Raw genomic sequence first — 25,756 nt, 5'->3', positions numbered from 1 at the left:
TTACAAATTCCAATCAAAAACAATTTTTTCACATGATCTGAAAAAGATCTTAAATCTCATTCATATTTTTGAAAAAAACTTGAGTCTTTCTAAGACTCAAGTTTTGGACTCCGGGAATTAGTTATAGCAGTTGATTACTAACATGACAAGTATATACATATATTTTAATATACACTACCGATCAAAAGTTTAGAACACTCTAATTATTTGTGTTATTTATTGCAATTCAAGTCGTGCAAGTCCAGTGAATAGCCTGAAATGGTACAAAGGTAAGTACTAAACAGTCAGAGGTTGAAAATAAAAAAAGGTGTGATTTCCCAAAACTGAAAAATAATGTTCATTTCAGAAATATACAAATAGGACTTTTTCGGGGAACACAAAGTTGGGAGGTTAGGCAGTATTTACTACATACACACAATGGTTGACAGTGCCATTAAAACTACACCACTCCGTTTCAGGGAGTTTCCTCGACTTGTGATTGAACTCTCCCGTGAGCGACTAAGTCTGACTGATCCAGATGCACCACATGGAGATGATGACGAGGGCGTAGCAGGTGATGAGCAGCAGGTAGATGCGAAAGAGCAGGAAGTCGAGGACGTATCCCACATGGCACCACTGCTCATGCAGCTCGCCCTCCTTCTGCAGTGAGACCAGGTGAGTGCGCAGGTCGCTGAGGTGCTGGCAGATCTGCTGCAGCTCGGGAACCGCACACACACCTGATGAAAGGGAATGAAATTACCCTGAAGTCAAACCAGCCACTGTATACTTAATAAACGTGGATGAGATTTAGACACAGAGTTGCACGACTGAGAGCTAATGTTGGTTTTCATATAGCAAATAATACTTTGATAAACAAATATGAATGATGAAATCACTGAAATAATATCTAAATGGAAGATTCTACTGCATTATCACAATAACCCAGAAAAATGCTGCAGGCGGCTTTGGTCTGTGGTCATTTCTCAGGTGGAGGTGCAAGTTAGAATCCTGACTTTTGCAGAGTTTTTGCAACTGGCTCTTAACATATAATTATTTAACCCTTCGACTGTGCAGTTGGTCTTAAAGACTGTAGTTTGTGATGGATTCAAGCTGTTGACCTTTTTTGGGATAGGAAAAGTATAGGAGATTGAAAATTTTTTTTATTTGAAGTTTATACATAAGGTTCGTATTACGCGGTCATAATCTGTCATTAGCATGAATAAGGTGTAATCCGACAAATTATGACACCTTTGGAGCTATGTTGGCATTTTTGGGGTTAGGTGGAGGGATCTAGTGGTGTTAGGTAGGAATTGGGCTAAGGTTAGGGTTAGTGCAATGAATGACACTTAATGACAATCATTTGTCTGAATCTGTTAAGCACCTTTGGCAAAATCCTGCTAACAGACAAACAAATCATTAAAGAGTTTCAAAATAAAACATCACCAAAGTTTCAAATATGAGACTTATTACATATGATTTTGGATTCACTTTTTAAAGAAAACTACCTGTTATTACAGTTTAAAACCACTTCAGGGTTATAGTACGAGACACCATAGTGTGACCTAATAAGATTCAAGACGATCTGATGTGTAATTTCAAATTAAAAGCCTGTCAAAGTTTCAATTTTGAGACTTATTACATATGATTTTAAAGAAACCGCCCTGTTATTACAGTGCCAGGGATAAGTTTATGCTGCTATAGTATTTTATTCGATTCACTATCACAAGATACAGAATTTAAACTTCAAATAAAAAAGAGAAAATAAATAATCATTATCCAAAACTTAAATTAATTTTATCCCTGTTTTGTTTTGAATAAATATTATTCTCATATTATTGACTTTTAGTTTGCTTACCTGTGGTACTGGCCTGGTCGTGGTTGGGGGTTTGGCGTTCCGGTTGAATAACTCGTGGAGTTACGCCATCATTTAATGCTTCGGGTTTAATTCTCTCCATGGCTGACGGAGGATGGACCTCCTCTGGCCAGCGGTAACAGATGAGTCTGGCAATGTGTTTGAGAACAACCACCCTGACCCAGTTTGGGACCTGCCGGTACTTCATGGAGTTGTTGTGGAGGACGTTTGTGATGATGACGGTCTCCAGTAGACTGATCACCATGAGTGCCAGACACACAGAGAAGTAGATTCCTGAAGGCAAGAAAGGAATGCTTCAATTCTTCTTCTTTTTGTTTATATTTGTTATGTCAAATCTATCCCTATAGGCTGTTAACTCCTGGGTGAGTAAACACAAACGTCTACATGTGATCCTTTACTGTCATCTGCTTCTTTACATCAGTGCTTTAGAACAGACATTACGCATTCATGTCAACCCCAGACCACAACACATAATCAAACACAACTAATCCTTATTCGCTAACCACACGAACAACTTGAAAAATATTCTCCTGACCTGTGCAATCTAACAGCACTTCAGTACACTTTACTTTCAACCACCTTGAGATTCACAGTTTTCGTAACAAATTGCCAAAGTTCGATGCCTTTTCTTTCACCAAATTTAGATATAAAATTTTCCATCTCATATTGCCGATACTGAAACTTTCACATCTCGATTGCAAACAGATTGAACCTCGTTCCATGTCGAGGAGAGCAGGGGTTGTTTGCCCTTGAGTGCTATAGTGTCTGTGGGGTTGTGTGTGCGCGGGTGAACTTCACGTCGTGCTTATGTGTGTGTGATTGTAGTAGTTTACCACAGCTCAGCTGTCAATGCGCAGCGCTGTGTGCTGCCTTACTGGGCGTGTCTTAGCTGCATCAGAAGTAACGCTCATAATCAAGGCATTTTTTTTTATTTCAGCCCCTGGTGGCAGGTCAGCAGAAAGCAGAGGTTTGGGTACTCTAAGAATGTTGGATAAAATGCTGGAAGGCTGCTTGTTTCATTGGCAGGCCGAGGAGTCGAATCAAATAAATGGGCAAAGACATACTGTAGATGACTTTAGTCATCCGGATAATAGTTTAACGAGTAAAATTGTCAACATCCTGTATGTCGCCTGACATCAGAAACATCGATACCTTACCCCTTTTCAAATCTAAACTCAAAAACCATCTCTTCCAATCTGCCCAATCTCTTTAATTCTTATTCCTAATTTCATCTTCTTTTTTTCTTTACTGTTCTTCTTTGTAATATTCTGTTTTGAATATATTGCACTGCTTTTATTCTGTTTTTATCAAAAAAGTGTCCTTGGGTGGCCCAAAAGGCGCTTTTAAATAAAACGAATTATTATTATTATTATCATGTATCCTATTACACGTCTCAGAGTTTCTCTAAATAAAGTAGAGATGTGATAGAATCCTCATCACATAGTCACAGCAGTGGCTGTAAATCAGCAGGACAAGACACATCACATCTCTCTGACCTATGATGGGAGTGCCGTTTGCTGTGCTGGGCAGCAGGTCGTTCATGATGAGCAGGAAGACGGTGTATCCCAGGATGAGGGTCATCTTAAAAGATGCACGATCGACGCTGTGCGGAGGAAGGTAGAAGGACAGGATGTCGATGAGCATGAGGAAGGAGCTGGGAATCAGCAGGTTGACCACATAGAGGACCGGACGCCGCTTTATCACCACCTGGGAATAAGGAAAGGACTTTTACACAGTCTATTTGTAGAGAGAGACTTTATGAAAATGTGTCTGAAAATCTACAGACAAGCACCAGGAAGAATATAAAACCGGAATCTTCTGACAAGGAGCACCATTAACTGCGTACTCCTCTATAATGACTCGTCTGTGCTAGACCGTTTGATTGTATTTAGACGGTAATTCTAATGATCTTATTCCTTTACTTGCTTAAATGTGTAAACTTTTGATTTTTTTTTCAAAGAAGAAAATATTTGTACTCACTTTACTTTAATAAATGCAGTCCTTATTTAATGTTTTTTTTTTGTTGTTTTCTGCTGCCTCATGTCCCCACACATTCACAAAGCAATTTTAAAAGCTGCCAAACAACCAAATCAGTTTTCACAACTTCTTTTTTATTCATCTATTTCTATTCAGTTTCATTTAGTTTAATGTTCCTTATTTTCTTACTTGGGGTTCGGTCAAGACTTGAGTACTAAATTTATGCACCAAATTAATGTGTGAAGGGACACACAATGTCTACAAAGAGTTTCTAGTGTGTGTGTGATGGGATCTGTCCTTGTTTCTCCTGTTAAATAAAGTTGTAAAATCAAAGAAAGCCCTATATTATCTGACCCAGAAGGTGATGATGTCCCACTCGTCGATTCCAAACTGGAGGATGGATGTTTCTCCCAGTATGTCCACCAGCTCCCACTCTCCACTGGCTTCCAGGTACAGCTTTGAGTTTAGAGACATTTCGTGAAAAGTCAGAGCCGGACTGATCCGAACATCCCGAACTGTGAAAGAGTAAAAGAGCACCGTGAGTGAGAGCATTACTTTTTGATTTTAAATGTGTGTGTAAGAGATTATTAGATGAAAAATAAAGGCATTATTATGATCGTTAATTTATTAATGGTCGCTGCTGTCCCTTTATAGATGCCAAAGTAGCTCTTCCTCACTGGTGTGCATGTAGGAGCCAAAGGTGAAAGTGCAGTTCTGCACGTCAAAGGGAAAATTGAAGATCTCCAAGTTGCAGGCGGAGACGAGTCGCAGCATCCTGTCCCAGCGGATGTGACCTGTGTGGTTGATGTAGACGTAAGGACACGCCTGCGAAACATCATCGTCCACACTGCCAGTAAGACAGAACAGAGTGAGTCACTGAGCATAATTAATAAAAAAATAAAAAAATAAATACACAAAAATGTGTAGCCCAGTTTAAAGTTGTCAATTTAGACTAATTAACTTATTATTATTATTATTATTATTATTTTTAAATAAATAGTTTAAAAAAAACAAAAAAGAAGTATAAGTTTACACAAGGTTTTCTTTTTCTTTTCCTTTTTTGTAAAATGCTGTACGCCTGCGTTTGTTTGAGTTATACTGGAAAAAACGTGGACTGAGTAGTTTGGTTGTCAGTCATGGATTTTATTTTTTGGAATTGGTCAAGTTTAAGTTATTGTCCAATCAGATGTCGAGAGGCGGGACTTAGGTGTGCGCATGTTTACAGTCCTGTCATACTGTCAGATGTTGATGTAGCACTGGACAGTATTTTGTATATTTATCTGCTGATACGGAATGTTGAAGCATAAACTGCATGCGAAGCCTAATCGTCGTTAGCATGTTAGCATTGCTCGCTATTAGCCGTTCTGTATGCTAAGTAATGGAGCTTTGGCTGGTTACACGAGTTAATATATATTTTTTTAATGTGCAGTGGACCATGAAAGAGAGACTTTCTGCTGAAGATAGTTATTCTGAGGTTCCCACTACTGTGGAGCTGTTTCCACCTGCTGGTTCTACTGGTGTAGGCCGCAGCCTGCCGTCGAGTTGTTTTTTTTTTTTTTGTCTGCTAAGGACGCACCCAAAGCCTTTTTCGCCTGCTCGAGGTTCTGTAAGTACTGAAAACACTTGCCCTTTTTTGTGAGCTTGCACTGGCAAGTAAATAGGTTTAGGTTTGTATGGTCACAACAATCCCAATTTTAAAATGGGATACTGTGTATACTACTTCTGTTTTTTTTTTTTTTTAAGGATAATCAGAAATGATATTTAAGAAAATACTTGGTAGAATAAAAGTAACCATTATTTTTCTTACTAAGTTTGAGGCACCATCATCAAAGAGTTAATTCAGTAATGTTGTTATTTCACTGTTTCTCCAGTTTACCGTTAAAATTCAGTATTAATGCACCAAATCGCTCATCGTACATCATCGTGATAAAAGAGCTTTATTAATTTAGTGACGTGAGACGGGCGCTGCAAACGTAATAAATGGGTTATTGCCCAACGTTTTTCCACCTTAAACAACCTCATTACGAAATGAACAGAGTATGACTAAAATTAGGATAGGGTTATTTATAATATTAGTTTCATAATTAATCTGTCCTATTAAAAAATGTTTGACAATTTTTAAGTTAGATAAATTACGTTAACCCCATCTTATTCAATATGAATAATTTCCCTAATTGGGTTAAAAATTCTCGTCCAATCAACGCTTCATTGAGAGTGTCAAACTACAAAGTGCTGGTGTTGCATCTGCTTGCAGATGCAACACCGTCTTGCAGATGCAACAGCTTGCAGATGCAACAGCTTGCAGATGCAACACCAGCATCGCTGTAAGCTCAGGAAGCTGCAACACTTAGGGTTCAGAGCATCTGCAGGTGTCATTTGAGTCCCCCGAGTTTGTTATTGTGTTGATGATTACATCAAAACTACCTTCAGGACTTTAAACTGGTCCCGTCCCTGTTAGCAGCTTGGCCGCAGGTGTGATTGCCACCTGTGTGCGTATGAGTGTGTGTTGCAGCTTTACATGTTTTTTTTTTGCTTGTTTGATGAAGTTGAATAAATCTATTTAATTGTAAAGCAACAACCTCTCTCACAAGTGTTTTGATCTTTCACATTTCTAGTTTACTTCAATGATTAAACCTTATATACATTTTCTCTCTAAAAAGGCACATTTTCTGTTAATAGTGTGACCATATCTAGGGATGTAACAATTAATCGTAAATAGATTCATATGTATCACGGTTCACATCGATACTGTGAATATTGAATCGCAGTACTTTTTTAAAACAGCAGAGGGCTATATATATTCATCCTTCTCTTGTCCAGAAGTGTTGGCGGCGGGCGGAATCTGCTACTACTTTCTTTCTGGCCGCCTTCTACTCTTAAACATGTTCATGAATGATTCCTTACCCCTTTAGCACCGAAAGAATACCTGTAATATTACGTGAATATCTGTAAAAGTCAGGTTTTTCTATTAGCTCTGTCTGCTCGTGCATAGCATCTCTTCTTCACTGCACAGAATATCTGCATGCCAACCGACCACTGGGTTACCAGCGCAATCTGCTGGTCCAAACAAATATCTGACCTAAATACAATGAAATTACTCGTTTTTTTTAAAGTCCAATTGTTAATTCACAAAATACATTTTCATTGCACTTTTAAAAAGAAAAATAACTATTATGTAGTTTTGCATTGTTTACTATAGAACCAGAATTTAAATTAATAGGCTTCTTCTTCATTTATATTATTCCTTTATTTATTTCATTCAAGATTTATTTTTAGTTAAATTGCATTGTTTTGAATAGTTTATCAAGGGATTCTTTTGACAATGAAAAATAAAACGAAAAATAGTACAGTATTTTCTATTTTTTCCCCCCGAAAAAACAAAGGAGTATTTTTCAGTCATCATTTGTCTACATCATTTTGTAAAATAAACCGTGAGAGAATCGTATCGTGAATCGAATCGTATCAGGAGTTGAGAGAATCGTTACATCCCTAACCATATCTCATAAGAGGATTTCTGTGTGTTGTAAAACAATACATTGTTTAATCCATCACCATAGAACAAACTTATGGTTTATTTCAACAGAAGTTGGTGAGTTATTGTGTAAACGTTTAGCTCATAACTCAGATTTTTTGTGTGTGCTTGTTTTCTGTTATAAAACTTACAACTCATAGACAATGATGTCTGGAGTCCAGAGCTCCTTCACAGGGAGGGAAATCCGAGTGACTCCGTCACACTCCTCAGGGTCCCAAACCAAAAACTCATGATGCCAATACTGCCACAAATTCATAGGAGAAACGGTTCATCTTCAACTTGTGTCCACATTTGTTTAAAATATCAAACTACATTTTTTTTATGCATTTCTCACCAGCCTTAGCCACAGGAAAGTGGTAAGTATTTGGGTTTTCTCATTCTGTAATACATAAAACATTTTTACCGTTTCTGAAAACTTAAAATGTGGTATTTTATAGTAAAAATCTATCTTTGATTGAGTTGTTGTTGAGACTCACCACCCCGAGGACAGCATACAGGGTGAAGGAGATGTTAGCGATGGTGGGGTTACTCAGGTTCACCGCTGGCCTGAAGGGCTTCAGGTCGAACACAGCCTGCATGGACTCATGTGTTGGACCGCTGTGGCCTTCTTCACATGATAGTTTACCACAGCAAGCATACACTGATCACAGAGAGAGACAAGGCAACAAAATTCCACGACACCACATCACTCTCCAATTCTCAATTATCAAACCACAACCCAAAGCAAGGAAACCATTCAACTTTTCAAGGTTTGATATCGTGAAAAGATCCTGACCCAAAAGGTGTTTTTTTTTTTTTTTAAACCCACTGTCAGAATTCAGTTGCAAAAGCAGAAAATTCTGAATTTGTACATTTTCAGAAAATGAGTTTTTTTTTTTTTTCCATACTTTTTTTATTTAGGGGATATATGTCAAAGTTGAGTGGCTTTGACCACGGTGAGGATATCACCACTCAAAAGCCACTGAACTTTGATATGATTCAAATCACCTGAACTAAATTATGAAAAAACTCACTGAACATTTATAAAAAAAAAATGTATGCATTTGCATCACGTGCACTAATTAATTATTTCTTAATTAAATGTTAGGCGAAATCAGAAAAATGTTAACAGATCAACAAGTTTTATATTTACTTAACTTAAATTTACTTTACCAAATTGTACTTTGAATGAAAATAATACAAAATAATTGCCTAATGTGATAATCAATTAAAAATAGGTTAAGAAAAGTATCTAAGAAAAAAAAAAAATGTCTATGCTTGGTGCATGACTATGGCATCAATATTATTACACACCTTATATATCTGACATTCAATTAAATGTGAATCAATCTCCTTTTTTATCCAACCAAACTTCCCTTTAAGACAACTGTTTAAAAAAAGCAGGTTGTGGTTACCTGATATCAGAAGTATTCCTGCGATGAAGATGTTGTTCGGAGTCATGTTGTATAATAAAGATGAACTGCTCCTCATGCAGGTGCAAACACACTGGCTTGTTTTTGTTAAAGCTAGAAGGTCATTATAATGATGCCTATATATTCTCTAAGGAGACGCCCCATCATCAACCACTAGATGAACTTCAATGGAAATACTACCCAAAGCAAATTCCTCAAATATTGCAGAGGCCAGTCCAGTTTACAGGCCATTATAATGTTAAAGCAGTCAAAGCATTACTTTTGAATGTAGAGCATTGAATCAGAAAGTTAGAAACTGTAGTTAAATTAAACACTGAAGTGTATTATATTTGATTCATTAAAAAAAAACATGTATAACTTTACATTCAATTGGCCAAAAACATTGTGCAGTATATTATTAATAGAACTTTATAAACCAATGTGAAACTCATTAAAGTTGTGCAGATGGATCACAAATGAACACAGGATAACACCGAACTTGTTTTTTTCACACCTGTACAGTTTTTTTTATTATTTAACACCTTCTCCTGTGGGATATGTTTGTTTCTTCTGTTTTTTGTTTCATTACTTGCTCCAAGCGCCTGCATTGATTGCTGTGCAGTTTTGCAAAATTTTGTAGCACAAAAGCAAGATTTCAAAGTGTTACTTTGAACTTTAGTTAAACAGGGAGCTGATGTCAAGGGTCATGTTATACTGACCCAACAGCAGCCCTGTATTTTATTTCCTTCCACAACGCTGAATACATTTCTACCCAAGTATCAGGGTTTTTTTTTTTTACAAATTCTTCAGATTAAACATGTTTTTATTCAGCCTAAAATGTGTTGCATTTAGTATAATATGCTTCACATCCACATTTACAAAATAAGACAGAAAATCAGCATCAAATTGGGAATTATTGGTTTGCATAATGTTACGGCAGAATTTACGGTTGACCTCATTTGAGACATGATTCATTGCTCTGGTTGAATGATGGAATCCAGGAGGAGCATTGATGATTTTATATAAAAAAATGTTTATTCTAAACTAAGAAAAAAGGTACAAAATGGAACAAAGTGAAACAAAATTAGCGTCCGTCCAGGCGGACGTCCGAAGGAAGTGCCGCGCCCCGCCCCAACAGTTTCAAAGCTTAAGCTTTTTATACAGATAAGAAAAGGTCCCAACAGTGAGAGACAAAAGGGAGGGAGTCAGATGCCCATAGTGGCAATGTTGGAGGATGATGAAGATGTTATGAGAAGGTTTGGCTCCAGTCTTTATCTGTCTTGATAAGTGTGTACGTCAGTGTATGTCCTTGGCAGAGACTGTGCTGCACTGAGAATAATACTGTTCAAAAGTGTAAAGATTAATGGAGTCGTCATGTATTAAAACATGACAAATTGTACACATGAACATACATTTGAGGATATGATGATGAATATAAAATTTGCCATGACATTCCCCACTTTTGGTCGCCTCAACGACCAAATCAAGAAACAAAATTATTATATTCCACCTTTGCTGTCTGTCAGGGTTAACCATTAGCATCGTTATTGTCATACATTGGATATATTCTTCTTTTGTGAGGCACGGATATAGACATATCAAGAAAAATGTGGAAATAAACCTTAAAAAAAACTTCATCATTATTATCAATGGCATGAATCATCAAAAATCATCCTTTATTACATCTAGATAAGCAAAAATCATCATTTGCATCAAGGACATCACTCGTCTTCATCGGCTGAGTTCAGTGGTAACTGGGGTAACCAATAGCATCATGAGTGAAGAACCTTGAGTATTTTCCTCAATCGTAGCAGAAGGGTTTATGACTGTATTCCTGCAGCTAGGTGTGAGCTTGTCCTCCCTCAACCTAGCTATGAGCATTTGGTGTGGCTTATAAACAAAGCTAGGCCCTTGTTCTAGAGAGTTTTCTTGTGTGTGTGTCTCAGTGGCCTTGTCGGTTCCCCCTTCATTGTTCGGTCAGCCTCCGTCTCAGCATCAGCTGGTGTCGGCAATCATCTTGGATCCATGTTGCCTGCTCCGCGACCTTCACTGCTGTGTGGGTCGTTCCGGTCGGCGTTGTAGATGATTGGTTGTTGTCTGAGGAAGGGTAGTCTCCACACACCTGGCAACCTCTCTTGGGATCGGAAGGTACCTGAACAGAAGAGGGGGAAAAACACCGAAACAGAACTCTTGGGATTGGCTGGTACCTGAACACATGCGCGATCCCACTACTGAGGCTTTAGCTGGTACCTGGTACCTGGTAGGCTTTAGCTGGTACCTGGACAGAAGAAAAAGGGGGTGGGGGGGAAAAACACTCACCCAAAATAAAATAAAATAAAATAAAAAATAAAATAAAATAAAAAATAAAATAAAATAAAAAATAAAATAAAATAAAATAAAAAATAAAATAAAATAAAATAAAATAAAATAAAATAAAAAATAAAATAAAATAAAATAAAATAAAATAAAATAAAATAAAATAAAATAAAATAAAATAAAATAAAATAAAATAAAATAAAATAAAATAAAAGTTTAGGGGTGTTAGGTTTAGTTAACTAACTAAATGAATAGTTAGTATGGCCAGGAAGGCAGAGACAGGTCAGAGGTCAGGATCTGAGAGCTTTTCAGATCCTAAAAGGTGCACAATCACACAATGGTTAGGTGTGGGTTAGTGAGCTTTTAGCCATGCTAGCTCAATGTTATCTGTAGCATTCGCACGTGAGTGGGAAAATATGAGGCTGAAAGAAAAGCAGGAAGTATTAATTCGATTTTCTTTTCCTGGAGTAAGAAGAAGCATAGCTGGAGTTACAGTGATTATCTGTGGTACATCTACTTACCTGGTGAGAAGCAACAATTTGAGAACCACTGTTTACAAGGACATGCAAGTCGGACGGAGAAGGACATGCAAGTCAGACGGAGAAGTGTGGAGTGTGATTACATGTCTTCTCAAGATGAATACATACAATTGGGAGACATGGAGATGTGAGAAAGCTAAATGAGTTTAACCAAATAAATAAATGATGTTATTTATTTATTTAAATTGTTTGTTTATTTTCTTTGCTATCTCTTATTTGTGAAGGAGAAATCTTATTCTATCCTTTATTTATTCTGAATAATGTTAACACTCCACACCTATTTACATAGCCTAATTCTTTTATAGAGCTGAATTTGTCAGTTCATTTATTTCATTCATTTCCCTCATAATTATTATTTGAGATGTAATTTACTTAATTTTGAAGGTCAATTGGTGGCAAAAGTGTCTCCTATTCTGTGTCTGAACCAGAGTTTAGCAAGATTATTGGCCCTTTAAGGTTAGACAGAATTAAAGTTAAGTTGAGTCGAACAATCATATTGTCTTTTGCTCTCTGTATTTATCCCATTCGTGGGGGTGACGAGCCCCAGCACGGTTTGGAGAGCTTCCTTAAATGCTTGGAAGTTACTCAACTTTAAACTATCTCTTATTTCAATCAATTATCAAGAATTTCAGGAGGACCCTTTTTTAAATCTCAGGCGACCCAGATTGGGCCACCAACCCAATGTTGAGAACACTTAATTTTTCCCTTAAAAGTGTCTAAACCCAGTGAAGGTGTTTTATGGTCTTGCACGCTAAGTGCTGGTGGAACAAGAAGAAAATAGTTGGAGGGTTTGAGGTATATTTTCCTATGATAAAATATAAATCAAGAATCAGAGGGACGTTGGCCCCTCCCTTCCCTTTTTTTACATAAGAATACATTTGGATTCTTAAAACCATATGATAAATATCATTGGAAAATTACTTATCTGATCATTTTGGATGTGTCTCCGTTTTCCTCTCTCTTGTGTCCGCCTGCCTTTGTGCCCTTCAACCTCCTCGACCTCCTTCTCCTCAGCCATAAAGGTCAAAGCCAGGGTCAACTGTACGCTCCTTTTGGAAATTTGAAGATCTGTCCCCACTTTCGCAGTTGGATTGGAAGTCTCTGTAGTCTCTGGAATAGATATTATGTTAGAACATCCACAATATGTCATATTGTCACGTGTCTATTTCAATCTATTTCCCCTTTGTTTCCCAGTTACAGTTATGGACAATACTTCCCTTTAATTCTCATCCTTCATCATAACAAGCAGTGACCAGGCATGGCGGCTGGAGGAAGGATCGGAGTCGAGAAGGCGGTGGCATTCTGTTAGGAAACACTCAGAAACAGAAAGAGAGGAAACCATTAAGACTTAACTGGATAATTTAAAATATCTCTTTTCTTTAGTTGGATCTGATTCGTCTCCTTACAGCGACCTGTATTTTGGAAAAAGCTACATAATAACAACAACTAAGACGAAGACATAGACAAGTGCACACCACAACGAGTATACACATATAACAACAACAAACATGGACACTGAACATGTAAGGTCAGTCAAGGTCAAAGCCAGTCATTCCACTGAAAGTGGTATCATATATAAAAAATGTCGTTTGGTGTTTTTAAACACCCAGAAAAAACCCTTTAAAACCTGGTAAACTTTTAGAAGGCCCAAGGCCTAAAACCTTAATTTTTAACAAGCAGCAGTGTTTTCTGAACACCCCACTACATAATTGGCAAAAACAGGGAGAAGATCAAGTGCATCAAAACCCAGGAGGAAAAGAAGGTGAAACAGAGGAACATGTGTGGTCAAACAGCCATTCATCGGTCAATCACTCAATGACACGTCCACGGCACATTCGCACTCACAACGCGGTTCTCTCAGGCATACGTAACGTGTCATCATTCAGTCATTCATGCACCGCACACGTTCATGCCTCAATTTTCACGTCCATGCATTCACAAGGTTCTGCTGCAGTGTCTAAGTGGAATATAGGTCTCATCTAACCCACCAATGGCGACAGCCAGTCCACCTCGTCTCTCGGGGTCAATGAGCTCTTATTGCCCCCCCATGCTTGGCAACCTTTTAGTGTTAATTAATTGCTTTTTACTGGTATCGTCTGATTACTAAGAGGTACGCTCCTTTTTACTTCCGCCTTGGCGGAGTCTACACTTAGAGTATTGTCCCTTGCAGTACTGACAGTCTACTAGCTGCTGATCAGGCAGCAATCGCACGGCCATGCACAATAACCAAACTCAACCCCGGTCCGCGGGGGAAACTCAACCGCTGTCCATCACCAGAAATGTAAAAAAGAATCTCTGAATCAGCAGGAAACTCAACCACCGCTCTTGAAAAATAAGAGTTTGGGAATAACTCAACCACCATAAACTCCAGAAGTCTAAGAAAAAAAACCTCTGAATCGGCAGTCTACTCAACCGCCACTCTTGAAGAATAAGAGTTTGGGAATAACTCAACCACCATAAACTCCAGAAGTCTAAGAAAAAAACCTCTGAATCGGCAGTCTACTCAACCTCGGTCTGCAACCTGAGGGAAACTCAACTGTCAGAACTTTCTGGGCACCTCTAATATCACTCAACATTGAACGGAGCACGCAACCTCTAATAACCCTCACTCTAAGGGAACGTAGAAATTTGTTCAGAACGGTACTCGGTTACCAAGCATGTATCAAATCAGGTGGACCGCTATCCCCCGAAGAGTGCTTTCCCTAGCAAGGTTTATCCTTTTTCTGCACATTAAACCAGGACTTCTTGTTTGAAAAGTAATTGCCTATGTACTCATAGCAACTAATGGGACATTTTTTCTCAGGAAAAATTTGGTACCCCCCCCCTGCTGTCGAGTGGCTTTGGGCCGGCCAGACAGTCCGACGCGGTAAGGGGGAAGCGCGCAAAATGAAAACAATGAATGTTGAACTAGGCTGTCTGTCGCAAGCAGCTTCAAAAAGGGTAAGGTACAGATTGTTTACGAGGGTATCGGTCAAAAAAATGTCAAAATTTAAACTTGTTGAGGCTGCAGTCCTCAATCTCTGTCTCAATTTTCCTGAAATTGAGTAAAAACCAAAGAGAAAAAGAAGAATCGTTCAGAAATAACAAAGGAGAAAAACGTGTGAGCTCAAAAAAAAATCATGGCCAATAAAAATTAAAACTTCAGCTCCAAAAGCTGAGGCAACAGAGGGCTCTGTCTTCAGCGGATGTAACCATATCTTGCATTGTGGGGGCCCTCCCCTCAATCAAGAAAATAAATGAAAGAAAAGCCTTATCAGTAACACTATTTTCTTCCCCTTTGTTTGTTGTTTTCTCATAAAGGCCAAAGCAGTGTAAATAAATGAGCAACATAATGAATAAAAGCAAAGATAAATGATGGGCACACTTGATCTCATGTGGCAAACAGAAGGGTTCTGTGTGAAGTTCTGTGTTTCTCATAGTTATGAATGTGGGTGTGTGACTGTATGTCTGGTCTGTCTGCGTGTGAGAGAATAAATGAAAACAAAATAATCTAGTGCACAGTCAGAAGATAGAGGGGTTAGTATTGTGCGAAGGAGAAGCTTGTTGGCTATTTGCTAGTTGTCCCCCTCCATGCCAAAGTTCAAGGCTAAAGTGATTTAGCTCTACCACCAAAGGCTGTGGTGGACTTCTTGTTGCTTGGTATCCTTGTGGCTTTTGAAACAGTGTCTTTTTGGTGAAGATTTCCAGCAGACGTGTGACCAGTCTGCAGTTGCTGCCCATCATTCAGGCAGTAGTCGTGGCATTTAACTCGCAACTCATTGGTGGGGGAGTGTCCAACCACTCCGACGCCCACAGGTTCTCAGTCTTTGATGATGGGGCAGGATGTGTTAATCCAGCATTGGCATGCGGCCCATTCATAGACGATGAAGAGTTGACTTGGGACTGAGCGAGTTATTTCAGCATTGCTTTGCTGAATGGGAGTTGAGTCCTTGAGTCCTGAAAGGTCACACACCTTTGATTGTCCATTTCCTTCTGATGCTTGGTCCTTTGAATGATGTTGACATTCCATTAGCGTAAGAGTTGAAGGTGATTTCATTCTTTCATTGAAGATGTCGTTTCTTCAGGGGACAACCACAAAGCCAACAGAAACTAACAATTTAAATAATAAAAAATGATAATGATGGTAACAGTAATATTAAAATAAAATAAAATGAAATACTGTATTCATCTGTGTGTGTGTGTGTGTGTTGCCCATCAAACATGAAATCAAAATAAAATTTAAAATAAAAATAAAAATAGTGTCTGTGTGTAATGGCACTATTCTATCGGCAGGGGAGAAGTGAGAAATCACAATGTTGTGTCACAAGTGTGTAGTGCACTAAACTGGCCAGTGAGGAGCGCCACCTCTCTCTCTCTCTCTCTGTTGGGTGTGGCTCTCTGTGCGTGCGCGTGCCTGTGCGTGTGCGTGCGCCCGTGCGCGTGCCTGTGTGTGTGCTCTCTCTCTCTCCCTTTCTCTCTCTCTGTACGTGTGTGTGTGTGTGTGTGTGTGGTCACACGTCCAAAAAAAGAAAAACACAGCAGCGACGTGTGTGTGTGTTTGGCTCTCTGTATTTCTCTCCCTTTCAAAAGCTGACACTCGTCAAATGAAAGCATTAAAGCCAAGCCAAAGGGAGAAATCTGATTCCACGTTTAAACAAAATAAAAACAAAGATAAAAAAAAAGTAAAACTCGCCTGAAAGCATGATCTGAGTTCACATCATACCAAGATTGTATATGCGTATGCATACATTATTTGTTTATTGGGTTGTTCATCTGTTTGATTCACAGAAACACAATTTAGGTTAGATTCGGGGTTTTAATCTATTTTGCTTTCGGTACAGAGGTGAACTCAGATCATGGCACCGCTGGGATGTTTTGGAAACTTTGGTTGCCCGTCTATCTATGGTCAGGACCTCACAGGCTGTGGGTGTCCGAACAAAACAAAGTAAATAATGACCAGCCGTATTTTATGCCTAAACAAAATATCCGAGCCCGAAGAAAACCAGAGAGAACCTACAGCATTAAAAAGCATAGAACCTCAACCATTTGAGCCCTTCTCATGGCTATTCACTGCGTCAAAACACAGAACAGCTGAGGATCAAAATCAAAGCTCAAAGCTGAAAATCAATACAATGCTTGACTGGTTCCAAAAAAAAAATCAATACAGAGCGAATATATATATATGTAAATGAAAATTTATACATATATGTTTATAAAGGCAGCTTTACCTTAGTCCGAATTGGTGTTTGAGGTTCAACCGATGGTTCGTGCTCCAGTCTCTGTCCGAGGGCGGACCACCGCGGGCCAGCCCCGGGGCTTCAAATGTGTCGACCCAGTGCTGGTCCACGATCGACGCCCCACAGAGCAGAAGATGGATTCAGTTCGTCGACGCCAATTGTTACGGCAGAATTTACGGTTGACCTCATTTGAGACATGATTCATTGCTCTGGTTGAATGATGGAATCCAGGAGGAGCATTGATGATTTTATATAAAAAAATGTTTATTCTAAACTAAGAAAAAAGGTACAAAATGGAACAAAGTGAAACAAAATTAGCGTCCGTCCAGGCGGACGTCCGAAGGAAGTGCCGCGCCCCGCCCCAACAGTTTCAAAGCTTAAGCTTTTTATACAGATAAGAAAAGGTCCCAACAGTGAGAGACAAAAGGGAGGGAGTCAGATGCCCATAGTGGCAATGTTGGAGGATGATGAAGATGTTATGAGAAGGTTTGGCTCCAGTCTTTATCTGTCTTGATAAGTGTGTACGTCAGTGTATGTCCTTGGCAGAGACTGTGCTGCACTGAGAATAATACTGTTCAAAAGTGTAAAGATTAATGGAGTCGTCATGTATTAAAACATGACAAATTGTACACATGAACATACATTTGAGGATATGATGATGAATATAAAATTTGCCATGACAATAACAAAAGTAAGTCTAAAGCAGTAAGAATGAGAACTTTGCTTGTTTCTGTTCAGAGACACGGGTCTGTTGGTGTCTATCTCCAGTTGAGCTCAAAGGGCGCAAGTAGGAAGGTTACATGCTAGACCAGGGTTGGCCAATCCTGGTCCTCAAGAGCCACTATCCAGCATGTTTTAGATGTTTCCCTCTTCCAACACACCTGATTGAAATTACCAGGATTGCTATCAGGCTTCTGCAGAGCTTGATGATAAGTTAATCATTTGAATCAGGTGTGTTGGAAGAGGGAAACATCTAAAATATGCTGGATGGTGGCTCTTGAGGACCAGAATTGGCCACCCCTGCTCCAGACAGAGACACAGACAACCACACCCATTCACAATACAGCAAAGAAATGTGTTTGGATGGTGGGAGAAGACCAACACATGCACAATGTGCAAACTCCACACAGAATTGACCATTCAAGGACACAATTTCAGTGAAGCTGTGTGTTCGGTTACATCTCAATTTAACTGTCGTTCAATAGTCCATGGTCAAGCTCTTCTACTTTATATTATTGGTGACCCAGATAATGACAACAATGAGGAAGCTGATGGTGAACAAGTTAAACAATGGGCTTAGTTTATGGTGCTCAACTGGTTTTTTGTATTTTTACAATTTATGAGAGTTTAGACTGTCACGTGTGTAGCATTCATTATTTGTGAGGGGGTATCTCTTAATTCAAAAAGGAGAAAAACAAAAAAACTCCAATAAGCATAGCATCACATTTAAAGAGTAACTAAGCCCAAACCACTTTTTTCTGCTGTAAACAATATATTTGAGTTTGAAGTAGTGTTGTTGATTGATTCTTCTCAAACTTTTGACATTTTAGTTGTAAAAATGTATGAGTCATAAGGGGAAAAATCCAACTTTTGGAGGTCACAATTTACAAAATGTGGAATAGCAAGGGAAGGAGGAAACAGAAGTTTTTTAACTTAGGCCCTCTGAATGAGCTGTGTTCTTTTTTGTTCGTCTCAATGTAACTGTGTAGTTCAGTAGCCCATAGTCAAGCTGATTCTACTTTATATTATTGGTGACCCAGATAATGACAACAATGAGGAAGCTGATGGTGATGAAGATAATATAAATGCCAAAAAGCAGCCGGTCGATTATAACCCCAATCATTTGCCATTCTCTGGAAGTCCGAGTCCCTTCGAAGTGTCTGTCGAGGTGTTGACGAATGACTGCCACCCCTTTGCTCAGCTTCCTGAGTTCTTCCACGGTTGGGTCTGGATGGAGTTTCTCTGACTGAATGTTGCTGCAGACACTATGAAGGTCTCTGGATGAGATGATGCTGGGATCAAGTTCTGGTTGTAGTACTAAGAAAAAGACAATAGCAAAGTGATTAGAATTTTTCTTTGACAGATAATAAATTTGTAAGCCTACCTTTTTACAATTACAATTGAAAAATGTTAACATGTAAAATTTTTCTTTTAAATCTAAAAGACATCATCAAATTGGGGTTGAATAAATCACTATTTCTTTTCTGCTGTATGTGAACTAATGAAGAGACATCTGCATGGTAAACTAATCCACAAAATAAATTGATGAAAAACTCTTTTGTCTAACAAATTCTCTTACAAGCCATAAAGATGTCAACTTGAAGATTGACCAGAGACTGTAGAGGAGTGGATGTGAGCCCCTTCAACTTTTCCAAAGCTGCTTTCCCTGAGACCTTTGGACTGTGATGCCTTTTCCTTGCATCTTACCAGCCCCCAACGCAGCACTGAGCAGTAAACACAATTTTCTCTTCGAATGACAAAGAGGAAACTAAATATGCTATCAATGTTCATTTTCATTGGCAAATGAATTCTTCACGTTCTCTCCACCTTGAATATGCGTCTATTAGGTTTACACACAATGTATCACATCTGTTATCACTTTCCCTCTGACACCAGTATGTGGGGAAGACTACACGTGGCCACTGACCTCCACGGAGGTCTGCTTGCTTTGTCGTGTAACCGTTGTGCCTAACGCCGCCATTGTACTTTACTACAGAGTACATGAACGTGCATCCAATTTAGTCAGCCAGCCAATAGTAAAATCCCAAAGCAGCACTGTGGTTGAAGCAAAAAAAAAAAAGTACATTCTGCAGCTTTAACAAACAACAAATCTGTTTTCCCTGTGATGAATAGCGTGCATGTAAAAGGTTGCTAATTCAAAGTGTTCCTTGCATGGAACTGGCAGTTATTTGACTGTTATTTTACCAAAGATATTTTATCAACATTTCTGCAATTGGATGATTAATAAACGAACTGCCTTGCGGACGTCTAAGCGGGCTCTGCGTGGACCGCTCCGCGTACGTTTTGCCCAAATATGATTGGACCTTTAGACTAGTATTGGCAACAGTGGAAGCAAAGGATTGGTGCAATGAATATGAATTTGTTCAGTAATTCTTGGCAGAACAGATGTTATTTTTTATCTTCTTTAACACTTTAACCTGTAATGGCTCACAGTCTTCTACATGAGCTGATCCCAGCTAAAAACAATGTGCTCCCTCGACCTTATTTTAGTCCATTTAAAGGGCCAACATAAGGAGACGGACAAACACACACACACGTCATACCTTTAGGCTCTGGTGAAAGAGAGACTGTGAGGCGGGTGCTCCTCCTTTTTTGAGGTAAACAAACAATGGCAGCGAGGTATCTTAAAACCAGGACGCTGAGCCAGTGAGGCACTGGGATGTAGTTGTCAGACCTAAATTGGATGTTAGTGATACAAATAGTCTCCAGAAGGCTGGCCACCATCAGAGCCAGACTAATTGAGAAGAAAACATCTGGAATAGAAATGAATAGAGTCAGACATGCAATAACATGTTCTTAGGGGTAAGTACATTATTTTATAAACTTTGATCAGAACACATTGGATCAGTGTTAACTTGACACCTGATTTGGATTTAGTTTTAGTCATAGTCTTTTGACTTAAATTCAACTTAGATTTAGTTAAAATAAAGTTATTGCATCTAGTAATCAACTAAATGACATTAAGTTGTCAACTAAATCTGTAACATATTTACTTGACTAAAAACTTAATATCAACTAAATCTGTTACAAATTACAATATACATAGTTACGAATTAAAATATAAAGCATAAGTGTATGTATATCCCAGAGATTCAATTACCGTTTATTACCTGATATGGGATTGTATTAATGTTTGTAAACACACAGACAAATTTGACGTGATCATTACATAAAACCACATGGGCCGTTTTTGTCTATAAATGCAATTAGTTTTAGGTCATGTGTATTTTTTTTTTAAAAATTCGTCATAGTTGTCATTATTGTCACTTAAAAAACTTTAATCAACAACATACATTTTTAGTTAACAAAATGACCACTGCATTTAATTTTCATTGCAAGGTCACAAACAGACTTGCTGTTATACATCCATCCAAACATCCATCATGCAAAAACAAACAAAATGTTGTTTGGGATGTGGACACAGTGGAAACCACTTCTGATTTCTGATTTTATGTTAAACTGATCACTTCAACCTCTCAGATGTTCCTTTCATTGTAACTAAACTTCGTTTAATATGTGCTTTTATTATTGGTGGCACTCACTTAACAGCGGCGTTCCATGTCCAGTGACTGGCAGCAGGTCGTTCATAGTGAGCAGAAAGACAGTGTATCCCAGGATGAGTGTCATCTTAAATGCAGAGCGATCTGTAGTAGCCGGAGGTAGGAGGAAGCTGAACAGGTCCAACGTGATGAGGAAACAGCTTGGAAGCAGCAGGTTCACCACGTACAGGATCGGTCTGCGTCTCAGGATGAACTTATTGTGAGAAAAAGAAAATCAGGATACTATTAACTGAATGTCAGTTTATGTAAATGTTTTTTAAAGTAATAAATCATGTACATAGTATTTAATCTCAGAGTAGTTTCCATGAGCTATTTCCAAAATTGATGCAGTAATGAGTATATTTTTGAGCTCCCACTCTCCTTTAGTCAGAAGCACTTCTCTGGATTCTTGCAGGCTCAGTTCAGCACTGTGGCCTTGGATCATCAGGATTTCATCGGCTGTAAGAGATTTAACCGTTTTGAAAATGTTGTGGATTGTACAGGAATCAGAACAAAAACAATTACTCCAAGGATTCTGTTTTGATGGAACAAAATGTGATATGGAGCTGGAGAGAAAGCCTAAATGTGTTAGATTCAAATACAGAATCTGTGATCTTAGAGGCCCTTGCTGATGAGCTTTTATATTTGGTCAGTGTGGCAGCATTGTCAGCATTTAACTGTGTTGATTTTGACTTTACTGCAGATTAATGATTTATCAATAACAAGGAGTTCAACGATTGCAATTTTATAGCCGGTGTTATGGCAATTTATATATTAATCATCAAATGTCTGTTCATGTGTACAAGTTGTCATGTTTTAATACACGATGACTGCATTACTCTTTGCACTTTTGAACAGCTGAGTCATGTTAGCACACAGATAAGACACCAGCCTGAACCTTCAAGGTCAAACTCAAACTCTCACTCACTCACTCACTCACTCACTCACTCACTCACTCACTCACTCACTCACTCACTCACTCACTCACTCACATTCACATCACATACACACACACCAACTGACGCAGATATCAGTGGCGCCAGCCTTCCTCAATACATTCACCTCTTCATCATTCTCCAACGTCTCCACTGACCCCCTCCTTTTCTTCTCATCAGGGTGGAACTTTTTTCTCTATCTGTATAAAGCTTAAGCTGTGGAACTTTCCCAGTTAGTTGCTGGCTGCTTGCCCTCCCTCCAGAATGGAAGCTTTTTTGTACTCTTTTTCATTTAGTTCATAATAAATCATTTTTTATAAAATCCTCATGCTTTGACTGGACATCATCATTCAACCAGGGAACAAATCATGTCTCCAAATTAGGTCAACCGTTTTTTTTTTTTTTTTTAAAAGCCTGACCTGCCAATCCCGCTTTTTTTTTTTTTTTTTTTTAAAGAGCATACACCTTGAATATTCCAATTTTATTTTATTGTAAAACATTGAACAATATCCAAAAAACTATACAAACTTGTTGTTTTAACTGCACATGAGGTAGTTATCTCAAATATAAATTATAACTTTAGAACAAAGCAGTTATGATGTTTGAGGGTTGCAGTGATAAAAGGGAGATCAGAGTGTTTAATATGTATGCAGTCTATCTGTTCTATTTCTAGCCAGGTATTGTGGTATTCTTTTGGTTTTAGCCATTCTGTTAAATATTATATTTGGTATGCTATGTGATAATGCATGAAATTAGGGGCTTCTAAACCACCCTCGCTTTTATTTTTTTGAAGGCTTATTTTGTGTTTTTTTATTCCTAGCATAGAATTTTGTAATTGCAGAATCTAATCTTTTGAACCATTGCGTTGGTGGTTTCAGTGGGATCGTAGAGAACAGATAGTTTATTTTAGGTAAGATTTTCATTTTAACTGAGGCTATTCTGCCAAGGAGTGAGATGGGGAGATTGTTCCATCTCTGCTGATCTTCTGTGACTTTATCCAACAGCGGATCTAGGTTCAGTTTAAATAATTAATTTAAGTTCGATGATATATTTAAGCCTAGATATTTAATTGTATTTGTGGGGGAGGGGTATTGTGGGTTTTGGCTTGCCGGGTTCCATGAATTTTTTTGTTAATGGAAAGATTGATGATTTTGACCAGTTAATGGAATAGTCTGATAATTTAGAGGAGCTGTTTATTAGTTTAAATCTTCTAATGGGGATTGGGGTTCTTCCAGATAGAGTAAAATATAATCTGCATAAAGATTAATTTTGTGTTCTGAAATGGATGAGTGGATTCCTTTAATAACAGTATTCTGATGTACAGGTGCTGCAAGAGGTTCAACAAATATTCCAAAGGTGAGAGTGGGCAGCCTTGTCTGGTTCCCCTCTGCAGTGTGAAGCTTTGGGATGTTATTTTGTTTGTGGTTACTGAGGCCTTAGGTTTAGTATACAGGGTGGAGATCCATTGTATGAGTGATTGTCCCTAGCCAAATTTGCCAACGACAGCAAGGAGGAATGACCAGTTGACTCTATCGAATGCTTTTTCTGCGTTGAGTGTCAAGATTATTGTTTTCTTTTTAGAGTTCTGTGCCATGTTCATCAAATTAAACAGTCTTCTAACATTGTCTGAGGAGTGTCTATTTTTAATAAATCCTTTCTGGTCTTGGCACAGTATATAATTGACTATACTACTTTCTCTAACCTGGAAGTGAGTGCTTTGGAAATAATTTTTATGTCTGTGTTAATAAGTGAGATGGGACGGTAGCTTGAGGGTAACATGGGGTTTTTGTCTGGTTTAAGTAATAATTTAATGCTCGCTGTATTCATGTGGCCTCCTACGTCACCTTTATTTTTAATCTCTGTCACTACTCTAAAAAAAAGCGGAGCCAGCATTGACCAGAAATGTTTTAGGAATTCAGCAGGGAACCCATCTGGACCGGGTGCTTTGCCTGTTGACATGCTATCCAAAGCATTTTGTAGTTCTTGTAAGGTTAATGGTGAGTCTAAGGTGGTTTTCTGATCTATGGTGAGCTGTGATAGGTTTAAGTTATTGAGGAAGGTTTGAATATCTTCACGGTCAGGGTTTAAGTTTGATGAGTATAGGTTTTGATAATAATCATGAAAAACCTTATTAATGTCCTGAGGTAAGTTTAAAGTTTGACCTGAATTATCAGAAATTGCCGCTATAAAATAATTTTTTTTGTTGTGTTTAAGCTGATTTGGTAAGTATTTGCCTGATTTACTATTGTAGTCAAAGTTTTTGTTCCGTAATTGCTGCAAAATAAAGTAAGTTTTTTTTTTTTTTTTTTAGATAAAATGATGTCCAGATTAAGTTTTGTATTTTGTGGTTTTTTTCCATAAAAGTTCAGATAGGTTAGCTGCGTATTCTCCCGTAAGTTTCTTATTTTTTTCTTCAATCGTTTTTTCTGCTCTCTGTTCCTGTTTTTTCTCGTAAGAAGAGTATGATATAATCTTCCCTCTGATGACAGCCTTGCCGGTTTCCCAGAGTGACACACCCCGGTGACACCGGGGAGTTGTTTGTTAATAAAAAGTCCTCCCATTCTTTTCTTATAATTTTTCATTACATTAATTAAGTAATGAAGTATTAAAGCACCATAGAGAGGATAATTTTTGATTTGTCACACTGCAGGGTGAGGCATATTGGCGCATGATCGCTAATGATTGTAGGATGTATTTTAGAGGAAATCTTATGTGCGATGGAATTATTTGAGAGAAAGAAGTCAATTCGGGAGAAGGATTTATGCACAGGGGAGAAGGTGTATTCTTTTTTAGTTGGGTTGTTCAGTCTCCATACATCTCCTATTCCTAGATCTTCCATGTAATTCATTAATACTTTTGCAGATTGAGACAGTTTTGTATTTGGGGCACTTACTGGATCTGTCTAATGATGTGTTGAGTGCCAGATTGAAGTCACCTCCAATGATTAAAGATGAGTCTGCAGATAGGTCTGATAACTGACCGACTTTAAGATGTTTGGGAAGGTCGAAATAATTGGCGGAAAAGATCGTTTTCATATGCAAGGATTGGCCAATCGCCGATCCCCCAAAATAAGGGAAATCGGCCGGCCAATCGCAGTAACTGAGTACAATAAATCTCAATTTTTCCAAATCTGTTTATTATTGTTGTACAGACTTACCAGTATGGAGATATGGTCCAAAGGTCATAGTGCAGTTTTGAATATCAAAGGGAAAGGTGTAGATATCCAATTTGCAGAAACTAGCCACTCTGACGGGTTTATCATCAGTAACCTGACCATGGTTGTTCAAGTAGGCGTAAAAGGTTTTAGGGGATTTATCCTCTTCCATACTGAAAGAGACACAGGTAGACTGGTTAGAAATCATGTCATGGTTGGTTTTCAAAGACAAAAATACCTAAATAAATGTCGACTGAACTACAGAGGATAAACTTACAATTCAGAAATACTGATATCAGGTATCCAAAGCTTTTCCCGAGAGATGGAAACCTTTGAAGTTCCACATTCCTTCTCATCCCAGCTCAGTCCCTGTATGTTCCATTTCTTGAACACACAGACAAAATATTCCAGTAAACAAACAAACAGCTCTAACAAAAAAAACTATCATTAAAATTATTCTGCTGCAACAAACAAAAGAAAGCAATCGCCTTTTTTTTTAAATTATCAAGCACTTAATCAATTACACCTACAACAGTGTGTCCAAATTAAGCCTGAAAGGTTTTG

At 38.2% G+C, this 25,756-nt stretch overlaps 2 protein-coding genes across 4 annotated transcripts in view; both read right to left on the bottom strand.

Annotated features, from left to right (window-relative positions):
* Window positions 1-464: 464 nt before the first annotated feature.
* On the bottom strand, window positions 465-8,801 carry LOC114461694 (5-hydroxytryptamine receptor 3A). The gene is made up of 9 exons (XM_028443980.1): window positions 8,756-8,801; window positions 7,838-8,001; window positions 7,696-7,740; window positions 7,493-7,602; window positions 4,507-4,676; window positions 4,184-4,344; window positions 3,349-3,559; window positions 1,835-2,125; window positions 465-716 (listed from the first exon to the last, which is right to left on the bottom strand). Exons 1-9 carry the CDS (start codon window positions 8,799-8,801, stop codon window positions 499-501), a joined length of 1,416 nt encoding a protein of 471 aa, XP_028299781.1. The 3' UTR covers window positions 465-498.
* A 9,653-nt stretch (window positions 8,802-18,454) lies between these two features.
* Window positions 18,455-25,756, bottom strand: part of LOC114462541 (5-hydroxytryptamine receptor 3A-like) — a 32,783-nt gene continuing 25,481 nt past the window's right edge. For all 3 annotated transcript variants that reach the window (XM_028445450.1, XM_028445448.1, XM_028445451.1), the window contains 6 exons: window positions 25,470-25,576; window positions 25,196-25,365; window positions 21,402-21,562; window positions 21,107-21,317; window positions 20,108-20,317; window positions 18,455-18,860 (listed from right to left, as the gene is read on the bottom strand). In XM_028445450.1, coding sequence (XP_028301251.1) covers window positions 18,559-18,860; window positions 20,108-20,317; window positions 21,107-21,317; window positions 21,402-21,562; window positions 25,196-25,365; window positions 25,470-25,576 — 1,161 coding nt within the window. In that variant the 3' untranslated portion in view covers window positions 18,455-18,558. The remainder of the gene's footprint in view (window positions 18,861-20,107; window positions 20,318-21,106; window positions 21,318-21,401; window positions 21,563-25,195; window positions 25,366-25,469; window positions 25,577-25,756) is intronic.

Source organism: Gouania willdenowi, chromosome 4 (genome assembly GCF_900634775.1).
Source record: "Gouania willdenowi chromosome 4, fGouWil2.1, whole genome shotgun sequence".
Classification (NCBI taxonomy): domain Eukaryota; kingdom Metazoa; phylum Chordata; class Actinopteri; order Blenniiformes; family Gobiesocidae; genus Gouania; species Gouania willdenowi.
The sequence above is the reverse complement of the archived record's forward strand: the minus strand, read 5'-3'. Positions and strand labels throughout refer to the sequence as shown.